The sequence below is a fragment of the Moschus berezovskii genome, chromosome 3 (genome assembly GCF_049115385.1).
Source record: "Moschus berezovskii isolate FMDL1 chromosome 3, NW_MosBer_1.0, whole genome shotgun sequence".
NCBI lineage: Eukaryota > Metazoa > Chordata > Mammalia > Artiodactyla > Moschidae > Moschus > Moschus berezovskii.
The window spans coordinates 54,640,109-54,655,884 of record NC_142462.1 but is presented as its reverse complement, the minus strand read 5'-3'; the positions used below and the strand labels follow the sequence as shown (position 1 = coordinate 54,655,884).

The following is a 15,776-nucleotide window of genomic DNA, read 5'->3' as shown; positions in this document are numbered from 1 at the left end:
TTACTCTTATTTTCCTCAGGATATTGCTCCACAAACCCATTCCCTTTCCTCTCACCTCCAAGGCAAACACTATGCTGAATTTTTGTGTATTCCTTTGTATTTCTTAATTCCCTTAATTCCCTTGTATTTCTTAATAGATTTCCTACATAGGCTTGAATCTGTAAACAATACACTGCTTTGTTTTGTATGTTTTTTAACTTTATATAAATTGATTCATACAGTTTATATTCTTGAGACAATATTGTGTTTTTGAGATTCATCCATTTTGTTGCCAGTAGCTACAATCCATTCCTGCAAAGCTTTATAATATTCCATTGTGACTCTATCAGTTTTTTTAATCCATTCTACTTTTGATGACTTTTGAGCTGCTATGTCTTCTATCATGAACAGTGCTGTTCTGAACATTCTTGTACTTATCGTGGTACAGGTGTACAAGAGTTGCTGTAGGTGTGGAATTTCTGAAACATGTTTACTAAGATAATTCCAAGGTGGGTGTTCTACTTTGGAAAGCTCCGATCATCACTGGTTGTTTTGTTGCACTATAGCCTTACCAGCAGTTGATACTGTTCAGCTGCCTTATTTTTACCAGTTTGGTAGGTGTAAAATGGGCGTAAAATGGCATTTTCTTGTAGTTTTGTTTACAGGATTGCTGGAGAGGCTGAGAATATTTTCATATGCTTACTGGCCATTTGTCTTTCGTCTTCTTGAAGTGACTGTTCTGGAATAACTCTCTGGTGGCGGGTAAGGGCACTGATCTCAGAGCCTGGCCCTCAAGAACAGAAGTCCAAGCCTAGAGTTTAGTTTCTCAGGTACCTCCAACGCTAAGTAGAGGCCCCTTCTCGCCACCTTACTTAGTGACTGTCTCTCAAAACCACTGTCAAGTGGTCTCTTTCTCCTTAAGACCAGCTCCAAACGGTCTAGTGAAGCAAACACTTACTTCATGACTGTGTCATCCCGTAGAGAAAACGGCCCCTTCCTGCCTCACCACCAGCACTGCTCTGCAGGCTGCTCACACCAAAGGTGCTGCTTAGGGCTCTCCACTGAGTTCAGTTCAGTTCAGTCGCTCAGTCGTGTCCAACTCTTTGCGACCCCATGAATCACAGCACGCCAGGCCTCCCTGTCCATCACCAACTCCCGGAGTTCACTCAAACTCATGTCCATCGAGTCGGTGATGCCATCCAGCCATCTCATTCTCTGTCGTCCCCTTCTTCTCCCGCCCTCAATCCTTCCCAGGATCAGACTCTTTTCCAGGGAGTCAATTCATCTCATGAGGTGGCCAAAGTATTGGAGTTTCAGCTTTAGCATCAGTCCTTCCAATGAATACCCAGGATTGATCTCCTTTAGAATGGACTGGTTGGATCTCCTTGCAGTCCAAGGGACTCTCAAGAGTCTTCTCCAACACCGCAGTTCAAAAGCATCAATTCTTCGGCGATCAGCTTTCTTCACAGTCCAACTCTCACATCCATACATGACCACGGGAAAAACTATAGCCTTGACTAGACGGACCTTTGTTGGCAAAGTAATGTCTCTGCTTTTTAATATGCTGTCTAGGTTGGTCATAATTTTCCTTCCAAGGAGTAAGCGTCTTTTATTTCATGGCTGCAATCAGCATCTGCAGTGATTTTGGAGCCCAAAAAAATAAAGTCTGACACTGTTTCCACTGTTTCCCCATCTATTTCCCATGAAGTGAACACCCCTGTTATTAAAGAAGTTTCCCTGGTGTCTCAGATGGTAAGGAACCTGCCTGCAATGTGGGAGACTAGGGTTCTATCACTGGATCGGGATAGGGAAGGAATCAACAACCCACTTCAGTATTCTTGCCTGGAGAATTCCCTAGACAGAGGAGCCTGGCGGGCTACAGTCCTTGGGGTCGCAAAGGGTCGGACACGACTGAGCGACTAACATATTCACACACACTGTGTGTATTGTTACCACATTGTGCACTAATCTCCCTCCTGCCTCCGCGTCTGCCCCACCCCACACTTCCCAAACTGCCTCTTCCGGATGAGGTGTAGACTTGGTGCCCAGGTCTCAGCCAGTAGGGGGCGCGCCACGTAACCGGGCGGAAGGGGCGGAGCCGAGCGGCGGCGACGCTGCCTGGTCGCCTAGCAACAGCCCAGCTAGGCGCGATGGAGGCCCGCAGCAGCAGGGAGCTCAAAGCCAGGAATTATTTGGAAAAACATCGGATTATGGAGTTGCTGACCTATCTTACCAGCGCCCTCCTCTTTTTCCGGCCGGGTAAGTGTCTTGCAAGTGTCTTGGCTACCACTCGACTTTCCGTCCCACACCGAGCGGTCCTCAGAAATTCCTCGTGTAGCCATCCCTCCACGGGTGCGTCTCGGGGGACGAAGGACAGCTTCCTTCCCTGATACCACCTCCCCCCACTCCTCCGCAAACACTCTTTCATGCCTCTAGGCTAGTTGAGACCTCCTGCTGCCCGTTAACTTTGTGGCTTTCAATTAAACAAGACAACGCAACGGGCTCTTTGTGCCTGCCTCTTGCCAAGTGTGGCGGGACACTGGCCGGTGAGGGTTGTCGCAGGTGGAAGAGAGGCTCCGGGATTCAGCAGTCTGGCTCCTAGCCCCATCCCTTAGTACTTTGCGACTGGGCAAGAGCCTGAACTTCTTTCCCCTCTTCTGGAAAATGGAGATTATAATAGTACCGATCTCATGGCAACGTGGAGAAGATTAAATGAATAACGTATAAATCATCCTTATGTCTGCAACCAACAGATGTCCCCAGTATTACCCCTGCCCTCAAAGAGTTTTTAATCTGGTAAAAAACAGTTGATAGGGTAGAACGGAAGGATGTTCTTGAGACATTTTTCTGACATTTTTAATACGCTCGATCCCCATATAAAGTTTGAATCATTCATATAAAGCTTGAATCATTTCATAATTTTTGTGTGGGCTGTAAATTTAAAAGTTATGTTTAGGTGAAAATGAGTTGATGTGCTTCTCCTCAGGGTGAAGAATGGTAGCTTGCCTCATATTGAGTTTCCAAAATGCCAAAATTGCCTATTTGCTTTTGTATAAGGAAATGTAAATAGCTAACATTCCAATTTTGTCAAAAACCACCCAACCGGTATGGTCATGTATAGGGTGACCAAGTTCTTTCTAGTTGTTTTAAGACAATAAAGCAGTAAAAACTCTGCAACAATTAAAAATAGAAAATTTTTTAAAAAATACAAAGGAATGCACTTTTTAATGCACTGGGGAAAAAGTTGCTATCAAACTAATTTTTAAAAACCTACTTTTTGAAAAAATGACTACTGTCTCGCTGGGTTTTGGTTATAGTGGTGAAAATAATCTTTTGCTTTTAGAGGAAAATGTGTGTGTGTGTGTCAAAACTTCAGAAATAGCAGAAGTAAAACCAATAATCACCATTGTGCATACACCAAAAAGACAGTTTGCAAACCAGGAGGACTCAAACCAGAACAACGAATAAGGCTTAGAGGTTTATTGTTAGAAAGCAGTGTATTGTGGTAAGAAGGCAGTAACTGTTTGTTTATTCTGCACAAAAATTGGTTAGAATATTAGCATCTTCGTAAATGATAAGGAATAGGTTAATGGTTACCTCATATCAAACTTGGGAAGCAGTTTAAATTTTATGCTTACATTTTCCAGAGGCAGAAGCAAGAAATGACCCAGGTCAAGTTAGTCTTGCAGAAAAAGCTAAATTAAGCTTTGCTTGTATGAATTAATTGGTTTTGTCTGTCCAGGGTATTTTTCAAGACTGGTCCATTTGGTCTTGATTTTAACAATCCACCTCCCCACCCTGCCTCCTGCTTTTGGTCATTCTCTCTTTGGGCTTAAAGGTATGACCAGCCAGTATTGAGTTATTCTCCGTTAATGTTATTACCCCCCATTAATGTAGTCAGGCCGAAGAATCACATACACACCGTCTGCATTAGTTGAGTCCTTAAGTGGGAGAGCCATGTAGTCATTGTGTTAGTCTTTCACAGTGTTATTTTTGATTTTGTCTGGTTGTCGGTTCCTGATGGCTGCCATTTGGCACGTGAGTAGCTGGCGACAGGCATTTAAGACTCGAGAGTATACAACACACTGGAGAGGTCCATATGCTAACTATAAGGAAAATAATAGCCGAGGATTGAAAAATTGTCCAGAGCAGAGATTCCCAGGAGCCAAGAATTTAACAAGTTAAATAATTCAAATCGGTTGTAACTAGAAGTTTTTTAAGTTTTACCTTTCTAATTCTACCGACAGGTTTTTTTTTTTTGGATTATGTGCCATTAGTTTTAAGTTATTTATATAGGCACAGCCTGGCGTGTCAGCAACCATGCATCCTCATGATCCCTCAAAACAGGACGAAGTGAAGATGTTTTATGTCAGGAGGCCAGTGTTGCAGGTGAACTTTCACCTAAATGAGGCCTCCCTGTGCTGTGAGCCATAAGGTAATTTATAATTTAACAAGAGGCATTTCTATGGAAACAAAAGAAAAACAAAGGCTAATAGTTTGAGCAAATTATACATTCAGTTTCTGAGTTTAAGAGAAGCCATTTGAGAAAATTTTTAGACTTGAGTTGGAAGCATCTCCAGATGGTGTAATGAGACTGGCAGTTACAGTCCAGTGGATTTTCCTGGCTTGCAGTTTGAATGTATTTTGTGACCTTCTGGGTGGCCATACATGACCTGCAGGTTGCCCACACATGAGCTGTTGTGATTTCTCTTAAGTTTATATCAAGTTGTCCAGGTTATCCAAAAGATACATTCTATTTTCCTGACTACTTTTCATATAATGTTTTTTCTTTCACCCTTATTGTTGCCAGCAGTTTTATTTTTACATATGAATTATAAATTTTAACTATTTGTAATCTTTGCTTTCCAGTGAAAACTAGGAAGCAGGCAATTGTGAACTATCATATATTAATATCCTGTAGTGGATTAGCAAATTTATAAAGATATAATCATATTTTTTAGAGACATGTTTTTTTACTATACAATTTATAATGTGGCAGAAGACATATTAATAGACCCAAATATCCTCTGTCTCTCTGTAAAAATTAAAAAGCCAAAAGTAAATAAACTTATGTTTAGCAGTCAATGTCTTAGTACATTATCTTCTCTGGAAATGATCTAGATAGTCAATGAATGTCATTATTTAGTTTAACTTAGTATAAACTTTACATTTATTTAAAACTTTTGCTTTTAACAGTTATACCTGGGTTATCTTAATGTTCAAAAGCATCAATTGAACATTAAGATAATCCAGGTATAATTGTTAAAAGCAAGTGTTTTAAATTGATGCTTTTGAACTGTGATTTTGGAGAAAACTCTTGAGAGTCTCTTGGCCTGCAAGGAGGTCAAACCAGTCAATCCTAAAGGAAATCAACTCTGAATATTCATTGGAAGGACTGATGCTGAAGCTGAAACTCCAATACTTTGGCCACCTGATGCGAGTAACTGACTTATTGGAAAAGACCCTGATGCTGGGAAAAATTGATGCTGGGAAAAATTGAAGGCGGGAGAAGGGGACAACAGAGGATGAGATGGTTGGATGACATCACTGACTCGATGGACATGAATTTGAGCAAGCTCCGGGAGCTGGTGATGGACAGGGAAGCCCGGCATGCCACAGTCCCTGGGGTTGCAAAGAATCAGACACAACTGAGCAACTGAACTGAATTGATCTTAAAGTTTCTTGTTGGCAAATTCTGTAACAAATAGCATGAGCTTATTTGACTAGTCAACCCAGATAGAAAAAGTTGGATGTTTGCCTTACATTTAATATTGACTATTCTGAGAAGACATGCTTGTTTTTATTAAACCAACAAACTTAAACAATAGCTTTTATCTATCAAAGATCATTTTGTTTATTCTAGATCATGTGAACTTGAAAATCATGTTTGTTTCTGTATCTCTGAGAGTTTAAGAATGCTTAATTAATAATATCTGATTTTTTTAGGGCTTCCCTGGTGGCTCATCTGGTAAGGAATCTGCCTGCAATATGGGAGACCTGGGTTCAATCCCTAGGTTGGGAAGATCCCCTGGAGAAAGGATAGGCCACCCACTGCATTCTGGCCTGGAGAATTCCATGGACTGTATAGTCCATGGGGTCACAAAGAATCAGACACAACTGAGTGGCTTTCACACATTACATCCATTTTTTAAGCTAATTAAATTGAATTTTTTATAAATTAATCTTGGCAGTACCATCTGAAATTAATAGAAAAATGCCACATTTACATAGACATACATAAACATACAGGCAGACACAAACAGAGATCTCATAGTCTTCATTAAATTTTAGCCATATCTCAGGTACAGTAGGGGCTTCCATCATACCTCAGTTGGTAAAGAATTTGCCTGCCCCGCAATGCAGGAGACCCTGGTTCTATTCCTGGGTCGGGAAGATCCCCTGGAGAAGGGATAGGTACCCACTTGTGGCTCAGCTGGTAAAGAATCCACCTGCAATGTGGGAGACCTGTGTTTAATCGCTGGGTTGGGAAGATCCTTCTCCTGGGGAAGAGGAGAGGCTACGCACTCCAGTATTCTGGCCTGGAGAATTCCATGGACAGTGTAGTCCATGGGGTCGCAAAGAGTTGGACAGAACTGAGCAACTTTCACTTTCAGGTACTGTAGGGGCTTCTCTTGTGGCTCAGTGGTAATGAAAATCTGCCTGCCAGTGCAGGAGATGCGGGTTCATTGCATGGGTTGAGAAGATCCTGTGGAGAAGGAAATGGCAACCCGCTCCAGTATTCTTGCCTGGAGAATCCCATGGACAGAGGAGCCTGGGAGGCTACAGTCCATGAGTTGCAAAAGATTTGGACATAACTTAGCAACTAAACAACAACAACTATTGTAATACAAAACTCCAAAGAATAGTTGGATCCACACTGTAATTCTGACAGATAAACTAAGATTACCCGCTCACATGGCCAAAGGTTTCTCACTAAAGATTTTTTATTTGCATGCTATAAGGATCCTTTTAGATTTTGGAGTCATTTTGTCTTTTAGAAGCTTCTGCATGCCAACCAAAGAACACATTTCATTGTCTCTGAGAGGTCTGGGATCCTCTCTTTTAAGGGTGCCCCTTAAGTGAATTTACCTAAGTTAAAAATTTCCCACAGTAGCCACCACAGTTCCACAAGTGCACACGTGTGCGTTCACACACACATATTCACACCTGTTCCCAGTCACTCTCATCTTCCCAATAAAGTTAGAACACAATTTTGATATAATCAGTGTTCAGAATTTACATTATTAGTATTAGGCAGATATCCACGACTAATCCATGTAGTATGTTATATTTCCTTTGTTTTTTTCCCCTGAAGCTAATACTGTATTTTAAATGTTTGCTTCAGTTTTCTGTGTAATTATCACTAGCTCACCTACATGCTCTTTTTTCACAAGTACAGATCTCATCTCATTACATTCATCAGGTCATCACCATCCCCACCTCCCCCATTTAATCCCCCTGCTCCAGTCTGGACTGACCGCTCACCTGCCCTGCTATACAGTAATAATCCAGAGATTACCCTCACTCGCTGCATGGGTGTACTCTTCAGTTTCCACCCAAGCCCTCCTAATGGCAGAAGAAAGGCAACTTGTACCCTTAGCATCTGAGACCTCATTCTGATGCTGCATAGCAAGTTTCTTTGAAGTCACTTGTTTTAGCTGAAATGAATGTTCTGTTCTGCAGATACATGAGTGTCCTTCCTTATCCACAGTTTTGTTTTCAGCAGTTTCAGTTCCTTGCAGTAAGCTGCAGTATGAAAATATTGAATGGAAAATCTCAGAAATAAACAATTGATAAGTTGTAAATTTCACACTCTTCTAAGTAGTGCTGATGAAATCTTGAACCATCCTGCCTCAGCCTTGAATTGTCCCTTTGTCCAGCCTGTCCACCCTGAGTCACTTAGTAGCCATCTCAGTTACAGATTGATGGTCATGGGACTGCAGTGCTTGTGTTCAAGTCACCCTTTTTTTTACCAAAAAAAATACAGATTTTACCGAATACTGGACCCAAAGCACCAGACCAGTGATGCTGCCAGTTTGGGTATGCCAAAGAGAAACTATAAATGCTTCCTTTAAGTGAAAAGGTGAACGTTCTCAATAAGGAAAGAAAAAAAAAGTCACAGAGTGCTGAGGGTGCTAAGATCGTTGGTAAGAATGAATCTTCTATCCATGAAACTGTGAAGAAGGAAAAAGAAATTCCAATTTTATTGTTGCATCTCACACTACAGAAGTTATAGCCACAGTACATGATAAATGCTTAGTTAAGATGGAAAAGGCATTTGTTGTTCAGTCACCAAGTCGTGTCCAACTCTCCGTGACCACATGGACTGTATACAGCACGCCAGGCTTCCCTGTCCCTCACCATATCCTGGAATTTGCTAAAGTTCATGTCCATTGCATTGGTGTGTATAGTAAGGAATTTTGAGAGACCACATTCATATAACTTCTGTTATGGTATATTGTTAAAATTGTTTGAATTTATTATTGTTGTTAATTTCTTACTCTGCCTTATTTATAAATTAAACTTTATCATAGATACATGTATGTATAGGAAAACATAGAATATATAGGGCTCAGTACTATCTGTGGCTTCAGACATCTAGGGGTCTTGGAATGTATTCTCCATGGACAGATAAGGGGGAAACATCGTATATCCATTTCTTTGTCACTTTTTAAAAAATATATTCTTTAATTTTTTGGCTCTGCTGGGTCTTCATTGCTATGCACGAGCTTTCTCTGGTTACAGAGAATGGGGGCACTCTCTAGATGTGCCGCACTGACTTCTTATCGCGGTGCCTTCTCTTGTTGTGCAGCACAGGCTCTAGGTGCATGGCTTTAGTAGTTGCAGAACGTGGGCTCAGCAGTTACAGTTCCCAGGCTCTGGAGCACAGGCTCAGCAGTTGCGGTGCATGGACTTAGTTGCCCATTGGCATGTGGGATCTTCCTAGATCAGCAGTTGAACTGGTGTCCCCTGCATTGCCAAGTGAATTCTTAACCTCTTGGCCACCAGGAAAGCTGCTCCATTTCTTAATATGTTTCTTATTATGCACCGCTGTAAGAATGATGCTCCTACAATAGTGAATAATGAGAAGCATATTTACTATTGTATGAATGATGCTGGGGCTTCCTTGGTGGCTCAGATGGTACAGAATCTGCCCCGCAATGCAGGAGACCTGCGTTCAATCCCTTGGTGGGGAAGATCCCCTGGAGAAGGGAATGTCAACCCACTTCAGCATTCTTGCCTGGAGAATCCCATGGACAGAGGAGACTGGTGGGCTACAGTCCATGGTGTCGCAATGACTGAGCAACTTACACACACATGAATGATGCTCAGAAAGAAACGACCTATCTTTATCTTGGATCTTTGCAAAGCTCCTGGCATTATGATATGTTTCTCAGTTTGAAAACCTTGGAATTTAAGGTAGTTATGGAAAATAAGACAGGACAGCTTGGCTGAGCTATTACTGTTGTGACAGCACATCCATGATCCTATATCCTTGATCCTCAAATTCTGGAATCTCTGAAAGCCAATAGATTTTCATAACTCATTTAACAGCCAAATCTGACATAACCTGAATCAACTGGTAAGAAAACCTGGCCTTTCCTAGGATGTATTGGGAAATACAGCCTCTGACTAGGCAGCCCTTCCCAGTGGCAATTCTATGCTGTGGAAGGAGGGAGTGTACCTTTTTAGGGGATAGCATTAAAGAAATCAGAATTTTTTTTTTTTAAACGAGTAGTTACCCAGGTAAGAGCTACTGCTTGGGAGTGGTGAAGATAGGATGAATTTGAGAACTATTGATAAAGACTTGGGAGAGATCCTCATGACTGACTAGGTTTGGGTGTAGCAAATGCTTCTCATGTGAGTTAAGTGTGGTTGAGGCCAGGAGCTGTGGAAGCACACTGCCTAGGTTTTTATTGACTGGGTGGCCTTGAGCTCAAGTGACACTCGGGAGGAGGAAATGAAGTTAGCCACAGAAAATGCTTAGTGTAGTACCAGGCACATAGTAAAGGCTCAGTAAATACTATTAGTATTACAATGTTGAGCTTGAAGTTTGTGTCCCTTGAAGAACTGATTGTCATCATCAACTGACATTTATGTAATTTAAGTGGTTAGTAACATTTGGCTCTTCCCTTTGTGTTTTAAAAAAATTTACATCTTATTGTATATACTTCTGTTACAAGCATTTTTCAAAACATTTTTAGAAACAGGTGGAGTATAAATTATAGATTCCAAATATGGTGGTGCTGGTGGTAAAGAACCCGCTGGCCAATGCCAGAGATGTAGGAGACCCGGGTTCGATTCCTGGGTTGGGAAGATCCCCTGGAGGAGGAAATGGCAACTCACTCCAATATTCTTGCCTGGAGAATCCCATGGACAGAGGAGCCTGGCATGCTACAGTCCATGGGGTTGCAGAGTCAGACATGACTAGAGCAACTTTGCACTGTTGTAAGCATTTTCAAAACATGTTTAGAAGCAGACAGAATATAAATTATAGATTCCAAATATAAGCATTATAGCTCCCCTTGTACTCAGAAAGATATACAGCAACAAATCTTTACCAAAGTAACACAGCAAGTTCCATCAGCATTGTTTATTCTATCCTTAAAAATAAATATAATGAACTGAAATTCAAACATAGATGTTTTCTGATTTTGAAATACAGTTAAGAAAGAAATGACATAGATTGCATATGTGATTGCATTAGTAACCTATTTGCTGCTATGGTGTATTCAAAGTTGCACCAAAAGGCACTATATTAGATTAAAAGTTCACCTACTTCTATTTTCAACACACAAATTCCAAGGAGGGAAATACATGAAGGAGAAACCTATGTAATTAAGAGAGATTTAAAAACACAACCTATCACAGTGAGTGGACTTTGATTACTGATTTTTAAAGAGCATTTACAATTTATGAAATTTGCAAGACAACTGGAAATTTGCATAATGTCTGGCTATTTGAGAATGTTAAGAATTCTGTTGGATGTGTAGATTGTATTGAGATGACAGTATTGTAGTAACATGAAAAAGAAAAAGGAGTCCCTCTTCAAACAAATGGTGTTGGGAAAAATGAGTAACCACATGCCAAAAAAGGAAACTGGACCCCTGTCTAACACCATTCACATAAATTAACTTGAAATGGATTAAAGACTTAAATCTGGGACCTGATACTGTAAAATTCCTAGAAGAAAACATAGGGAAGAAGCTCCTCGATAATGGTCTTGGCAATGACTTCTGGATATGAATGACACCAAAACCACAAACAACAAACGCCAATATCAACAAGGAGATTAAACTGAAAAACTTCTGCACAGGGAATTCCCTGGCAGTCCAGCAGCTGGGACTTGGCACTGTCACTTCCAGGGACCCAAGTTTGATCCCTGGTTGAGGAAAAAGATTCCATGAGCCACATGGCACAGCCAAAACAAAAAGTGGAAGCCCTTCTGCACAGCAAAAGAAACAAGCAACAAAATGAAAAGGCAGTCTGTGGAATGGGAGAAAATGTTTGCAGATCAGATATATGATAACAAATGAACAGTTTGATTTAAAATGGGCAGAGGAACTAAATAGACATTTTTACTAAGAAAGACATCCAAAGGGCAACAGGTACATGAAAAGATGCTCTGTATATTACAAATCGTCAGGGGAATGCAAGTTAAAACCTCAATAAGGTATCAACTCACACCTGTTAGAACAGCTGTCATGGGTGGACCCTGAGGACATTGGACTAAGTGAAATAAGTCAAAGAGAGAAAGACAAATACTGTATGGTATCACTTAAATGTGGAATCGAAAAAAGCCAAACTTATAAAAACAGAGAGTAGAATGGTGATTACCAGAAGCTGGCGGGTGAGGGACAGGAGAGATGTTAAGAGTGCAAACTTGCAACTAGTAGATAACTGTAGTAAGTCCTGGAGAGCGAATGCACAGCATAGTAATTACAGAGAACAATGCTGTATTATAAGCATGAAACTTGCTAAGAGACTAGATCTTAATTATTCCCATCACAAAAAAGCAGTGCTCACTGTGTGATGTGATAGAAACATTAACTAGTACTACCACAGAAATCCTCCTGCAACTTAAATGTACACCAACAAGTTGCTCACCTTAAACTTACACAATATGTCAATTATATCTCAACCAAAAAGAGGGGGTTCTAACCTTTTAGAAATGCACTTAAACATTCACTAATGAGAGATGATTACTGTGATTTACTTCAACATAAATACAGGAATAGAGAACTAGATGAGATCATGGTAAAATAAGACCAGCCACAAAATGTCACAGTTGAAGCTGGTGATGAGATCATTATACTTTTCTACTTTTATAGATGTATGAAATTCTTAATGACTTAAGTTTTCTTTTTTTAAGAATCTATCTCCCGGGATTGAAATAGTGATGGAGCAGATGAGGCATTCATTTTCTAAGCCACACCATTTTTATACTTCTTTTAGCTTTATTATCACAGCTCCCCTGAATTATTTCTGCAGAGCGAATTGATCTTGATTTTTCATATTTAACATTGTTTAGATGAAAGATAGCCTATGTATCTAAAATACTGCCCTTATATTAGGATTGAACATTTTTGCTTCCTAACTGGAGGACTATATTAACCTAAATGTTTCTTTTTGAAAATCTATTCTTTACCCTTTCTTTTAGTTGATCTTCTTTCCTATGTCATGATGTTCCACTTGGGGATTTTCAACTCTCACTGTAAATTAGAGTCACTTGAGGGCTTTTTAAAAAAATGCACAGGTCTAATCTCTGGACATTTTTTTTGTCTTTGGTTCGATCTCTTGATTTTTATTTTTTTTAATTATGAAAGAATGATAACATTTACAGGAGACTTGGAAAATACAAAACAAGGTTACATATAATTCCACTATAACAATTATTAAGTAGATGAATTAAGTTTTTATTTGGTGTTTTAATACCAAACTCTCAGAAATTACTAGAACAAATATACAGAGAAGTAAAAGGATACAGTAGACCTGAATGGACATTTTTATTCAATCATCTGGAGTAGAGCACCTGTGTGTATAATTATTTAATTATTCAATGTCTTGCCTTTCCTGTAAGCAAGGCCTATATTCCCAGTGCCTAGTACAGTATTTCAAATATAGGTATTTAGTAATTATTACATGACTATTTCCATTTATGACAGATGTATTTTAATTTATCATAAAAAATTGGAACTATTCTTTTACAGAAAGACCAAGAGAGTATTTAATATCTATATTGGAACGGCTGAGAATTGCCAAACTATCAGGCGTGGCTTTCCCTTTCTTTATGGATAACTCTAATATTGCATCTATGTTTGAGATGCTGGACTCCTCGAATAAAGGATCCATATCATTCATACAGTATAAAGAAGGTCAGTATCTTTTACAAACTGAGGTAATAATTTGTAGTCATTACATAAGTTTCCCTGCTGCTGCTGCTGCTGAGTCACTTCAGTCGTGTCCGACTCTGTGTGACCCCATAGACGGAAGCCCACCAGGCTCCCCCGTCCCTGGGATTCTCCAGGCAAGAACACTGGAGTGGGTTGCCATTTCCTTCTCCAATGTGTGAAAGTGAAAAGTGAAAGTGAAGTCGCTCAGTCGTGTCCGACCCTTAGCGACCCCACGGACTGCAGCTTACCAGGCTCCTCCATCCATGGGATTTTCTAGGCAATAGTACTGGAGTGAAACTAATTCTCACTTTGTAAAGTTTTCTTTTTTCTTATTCTCTTATAGCACTAAAAACCCTGGGTCTGTGTACTGCAGATGAAGTTTTAAAAGATGATGGACATGGAGTAACTTTTGAAACATTCAGGAATGAAGTGTAAGCTTATTTTTAAGTGACTTTATTTTATGTAAATAATGTGGCATGATGTTGACGTAAAATTAATACATTTTAAAACAGAGGTTCCTACCTTTTGATAGAAGCATTTCATTCCCTGGAAACTTTCAGCTTTCTGTCTAGAAAGTGAGGATAGGGAGGGCTGACAGCAGTCTCTAAGCCTGGGGGTGGGGAGGAAGAGGACGCTGGGGTAAGGAGGTTCCAGAGGCCGCTTCATTCTGTTCTCAATGAACCCCCAGCAATTCTCAGAGAATGAGATAGAAAAGCCCCAATCACCCAGAAGAACTAACAGAAAAGCTTTAAGCTCAATACACTAGTTGGAAAATCTCTGTATACAGAGTAATGAAATTTTTCTCAAAATTGATTTCTCACAAAGTAAATGTTTATCAGTAGTACAGGCTGCATGCCAGCCTGACAGTTTTGGATTTGAGGTATTACATCATGAACAGTATTAACTAAATGCTAAGTCAGGAAATAAAAAACCATGGGAATGAAACTACTTACAGAAAGAAGCCTTTAGGTAAGTTAGCTCAATTTGTTTAAATGTCTAATTTAACATAGTCCAAGGGCAAGGAAAAGCCGGAAGAAAGTTTTAAGATTCTCATCTCATCATTAGTTACATAGATATTCAACAAAAAATATTTAATTACTTTCTCTACCTCAGAGAAGATGGTAGCAGCACAGTGCTCTAGTTAAAATGTTTCATCCACAAAGCAAAGGTTGCTCACTGTCACTTGGAATGGAACTAGGAAGTATTCTAAATAGAAAGACATTTGTGGAAGGAGAGCAAATTCTATTTCAGTCACCATCTCTTGTGTTTTCTTATGGGAAATAGTGAATTTCCAAACTAGATACAGGAACTCCAATTATAAACATGTATTTTTAAGTGATTTTTTAAAAAATTTTATGTTATGTTAGATTACCTGCAACAGTCTTCCCTAACTGGCAAAAAAAATTAAAAGTTGACGGTAATTTATTATCTCTGCTCCTGTATTTTATTCAACAGACATATTCACTGTGTATATTTGTAAATGGAATTACTCTGAGTTTTCGTGGCTTCTGAGCTTTTTGTTTTTGTTTTCTTAGGAACAAGAGGACTCAGGAAATATGGTCAGCATTTTAATAACACTCTAAGTCCCAGATAATAAATGATTCTATAAAGTTTTCAGTTGTCCAGTTTCATTAATTCAGAACTTTAGCATATAACTTGAAATCCAACTGGCTTCCTTTTTGTTGAAACAACAAAAAACAAAAATCCCAAATGAAAAAAGACCTTTTATTTTCCAGTGTTAGGCCAGTTTGTCCTCAAATTAAGTAGAATCTCAACATCTTGCTGAGCCAGTTTATAAATCCCAACTTCATTTAGTGCCGCTGTGGCAGGAGGTTGCCCTGAAGTTGACTGCAGGACATCTCTCAGAAGTAAGGCAGACCCAACATTCAAATTCAAAAGAATACAGGCTTCTTTTACACTGTTAAAAAAAAAAAAAAAAAAGCAGGAAGGAAATGAGATCTCCATTATCTATATCATCCCATATTGTTCTGTAATGATGTCATTTGGAAAAACTAAACAGCTACCCTGCACTGCCAGATCATAAGCCCTCTATAAAACTATGGATTAACTATTTGGCTCTTTCAACATGTGTTGACTGTATATGTACAGAGTTTATATTTCATTAGATTACTATAAGGTAAAAGGATCATTGGTTTTACACATATTCATTACTTCCCCAAATATGATATTTGATATTAACAGTATATTAAATGTATGTAAAACTTTAGAATATGGGAAAAGAGAAAATTAAGGGACAAAGTATAAGCAGATAGGTATACAAAATACTAAAACAAAAAAAGCAGAAATAAGTATCATACTGAAATGAGCAAAAAAACTTTCATTTTATATGTTTAAAAGGAATACTTTATAATCTCAAAAATCTAAATAAGTTTTACACCAATT

General features: G+C 39.3%; 2 protein-coding genes across 7 annotated transcripts in view; one reads left to right on the top strand and one right to left on the bottom strand.

Moving 5' to 3' along the window:
- Positions 1–2,084: 2,084 nt before the first annotated feature.
- EFCAB10 (EF-hand calcium binding domain 10) overlaps positions 2,085–15,776 on the top strand; it is a 15,394-nt gene continuing 1,702 nt past the window's right edge. The window contains exons 1-4 of one of the 2 annotated variants that reach the window (XM_055420743.2): positions 2,085–2,238; positions 13,191–13,355; positions 13,717–13,804; positions 14,909–14,984. In XM_055420743.2, the coding sequence (XP_055276718.1) occupies positions 2,130–2,238; positions 13,191–13,355; positions 13,717–13,804; positions 14,909–14,945 (399 nt within the window). In that variant the 5' untranslated portion in view covers positions 2,085–2,129 and the 3' untranslated portion in view covers positions 14,946–14,984. Of the gene's footprint in view, positions 2,239–13,190; positions 13,356–13,716; positions 13,805–14,908; positions 14,985–15,776 lie in introns of those variants that run through there. The other variant, XM_088834265.1, reaches the window with a different exon arrangement.
- Positions 15,087–15,776, bottom strand: part of RINT1 (RAD50 interactor 1) — a 22,006-nt gene continuing 21,316 nt past the window's right edge. For all 5 annotated transcript variants that reach the window (XM_055420742.2, XM_088834253.1, XM_088834258.1 and 2 more), the window contains one exon: positions 15,087–15,291. In XM_055420742.2, the coding sequence (XP_055276717.2) occupies positions 15,099–15,291 (193 nt within the window). In that variant the 3' untranslated portion in view covers positions 15,087–15,098. The remainder of the gene's footprint in view (positions 15,292–15,776) is intronic.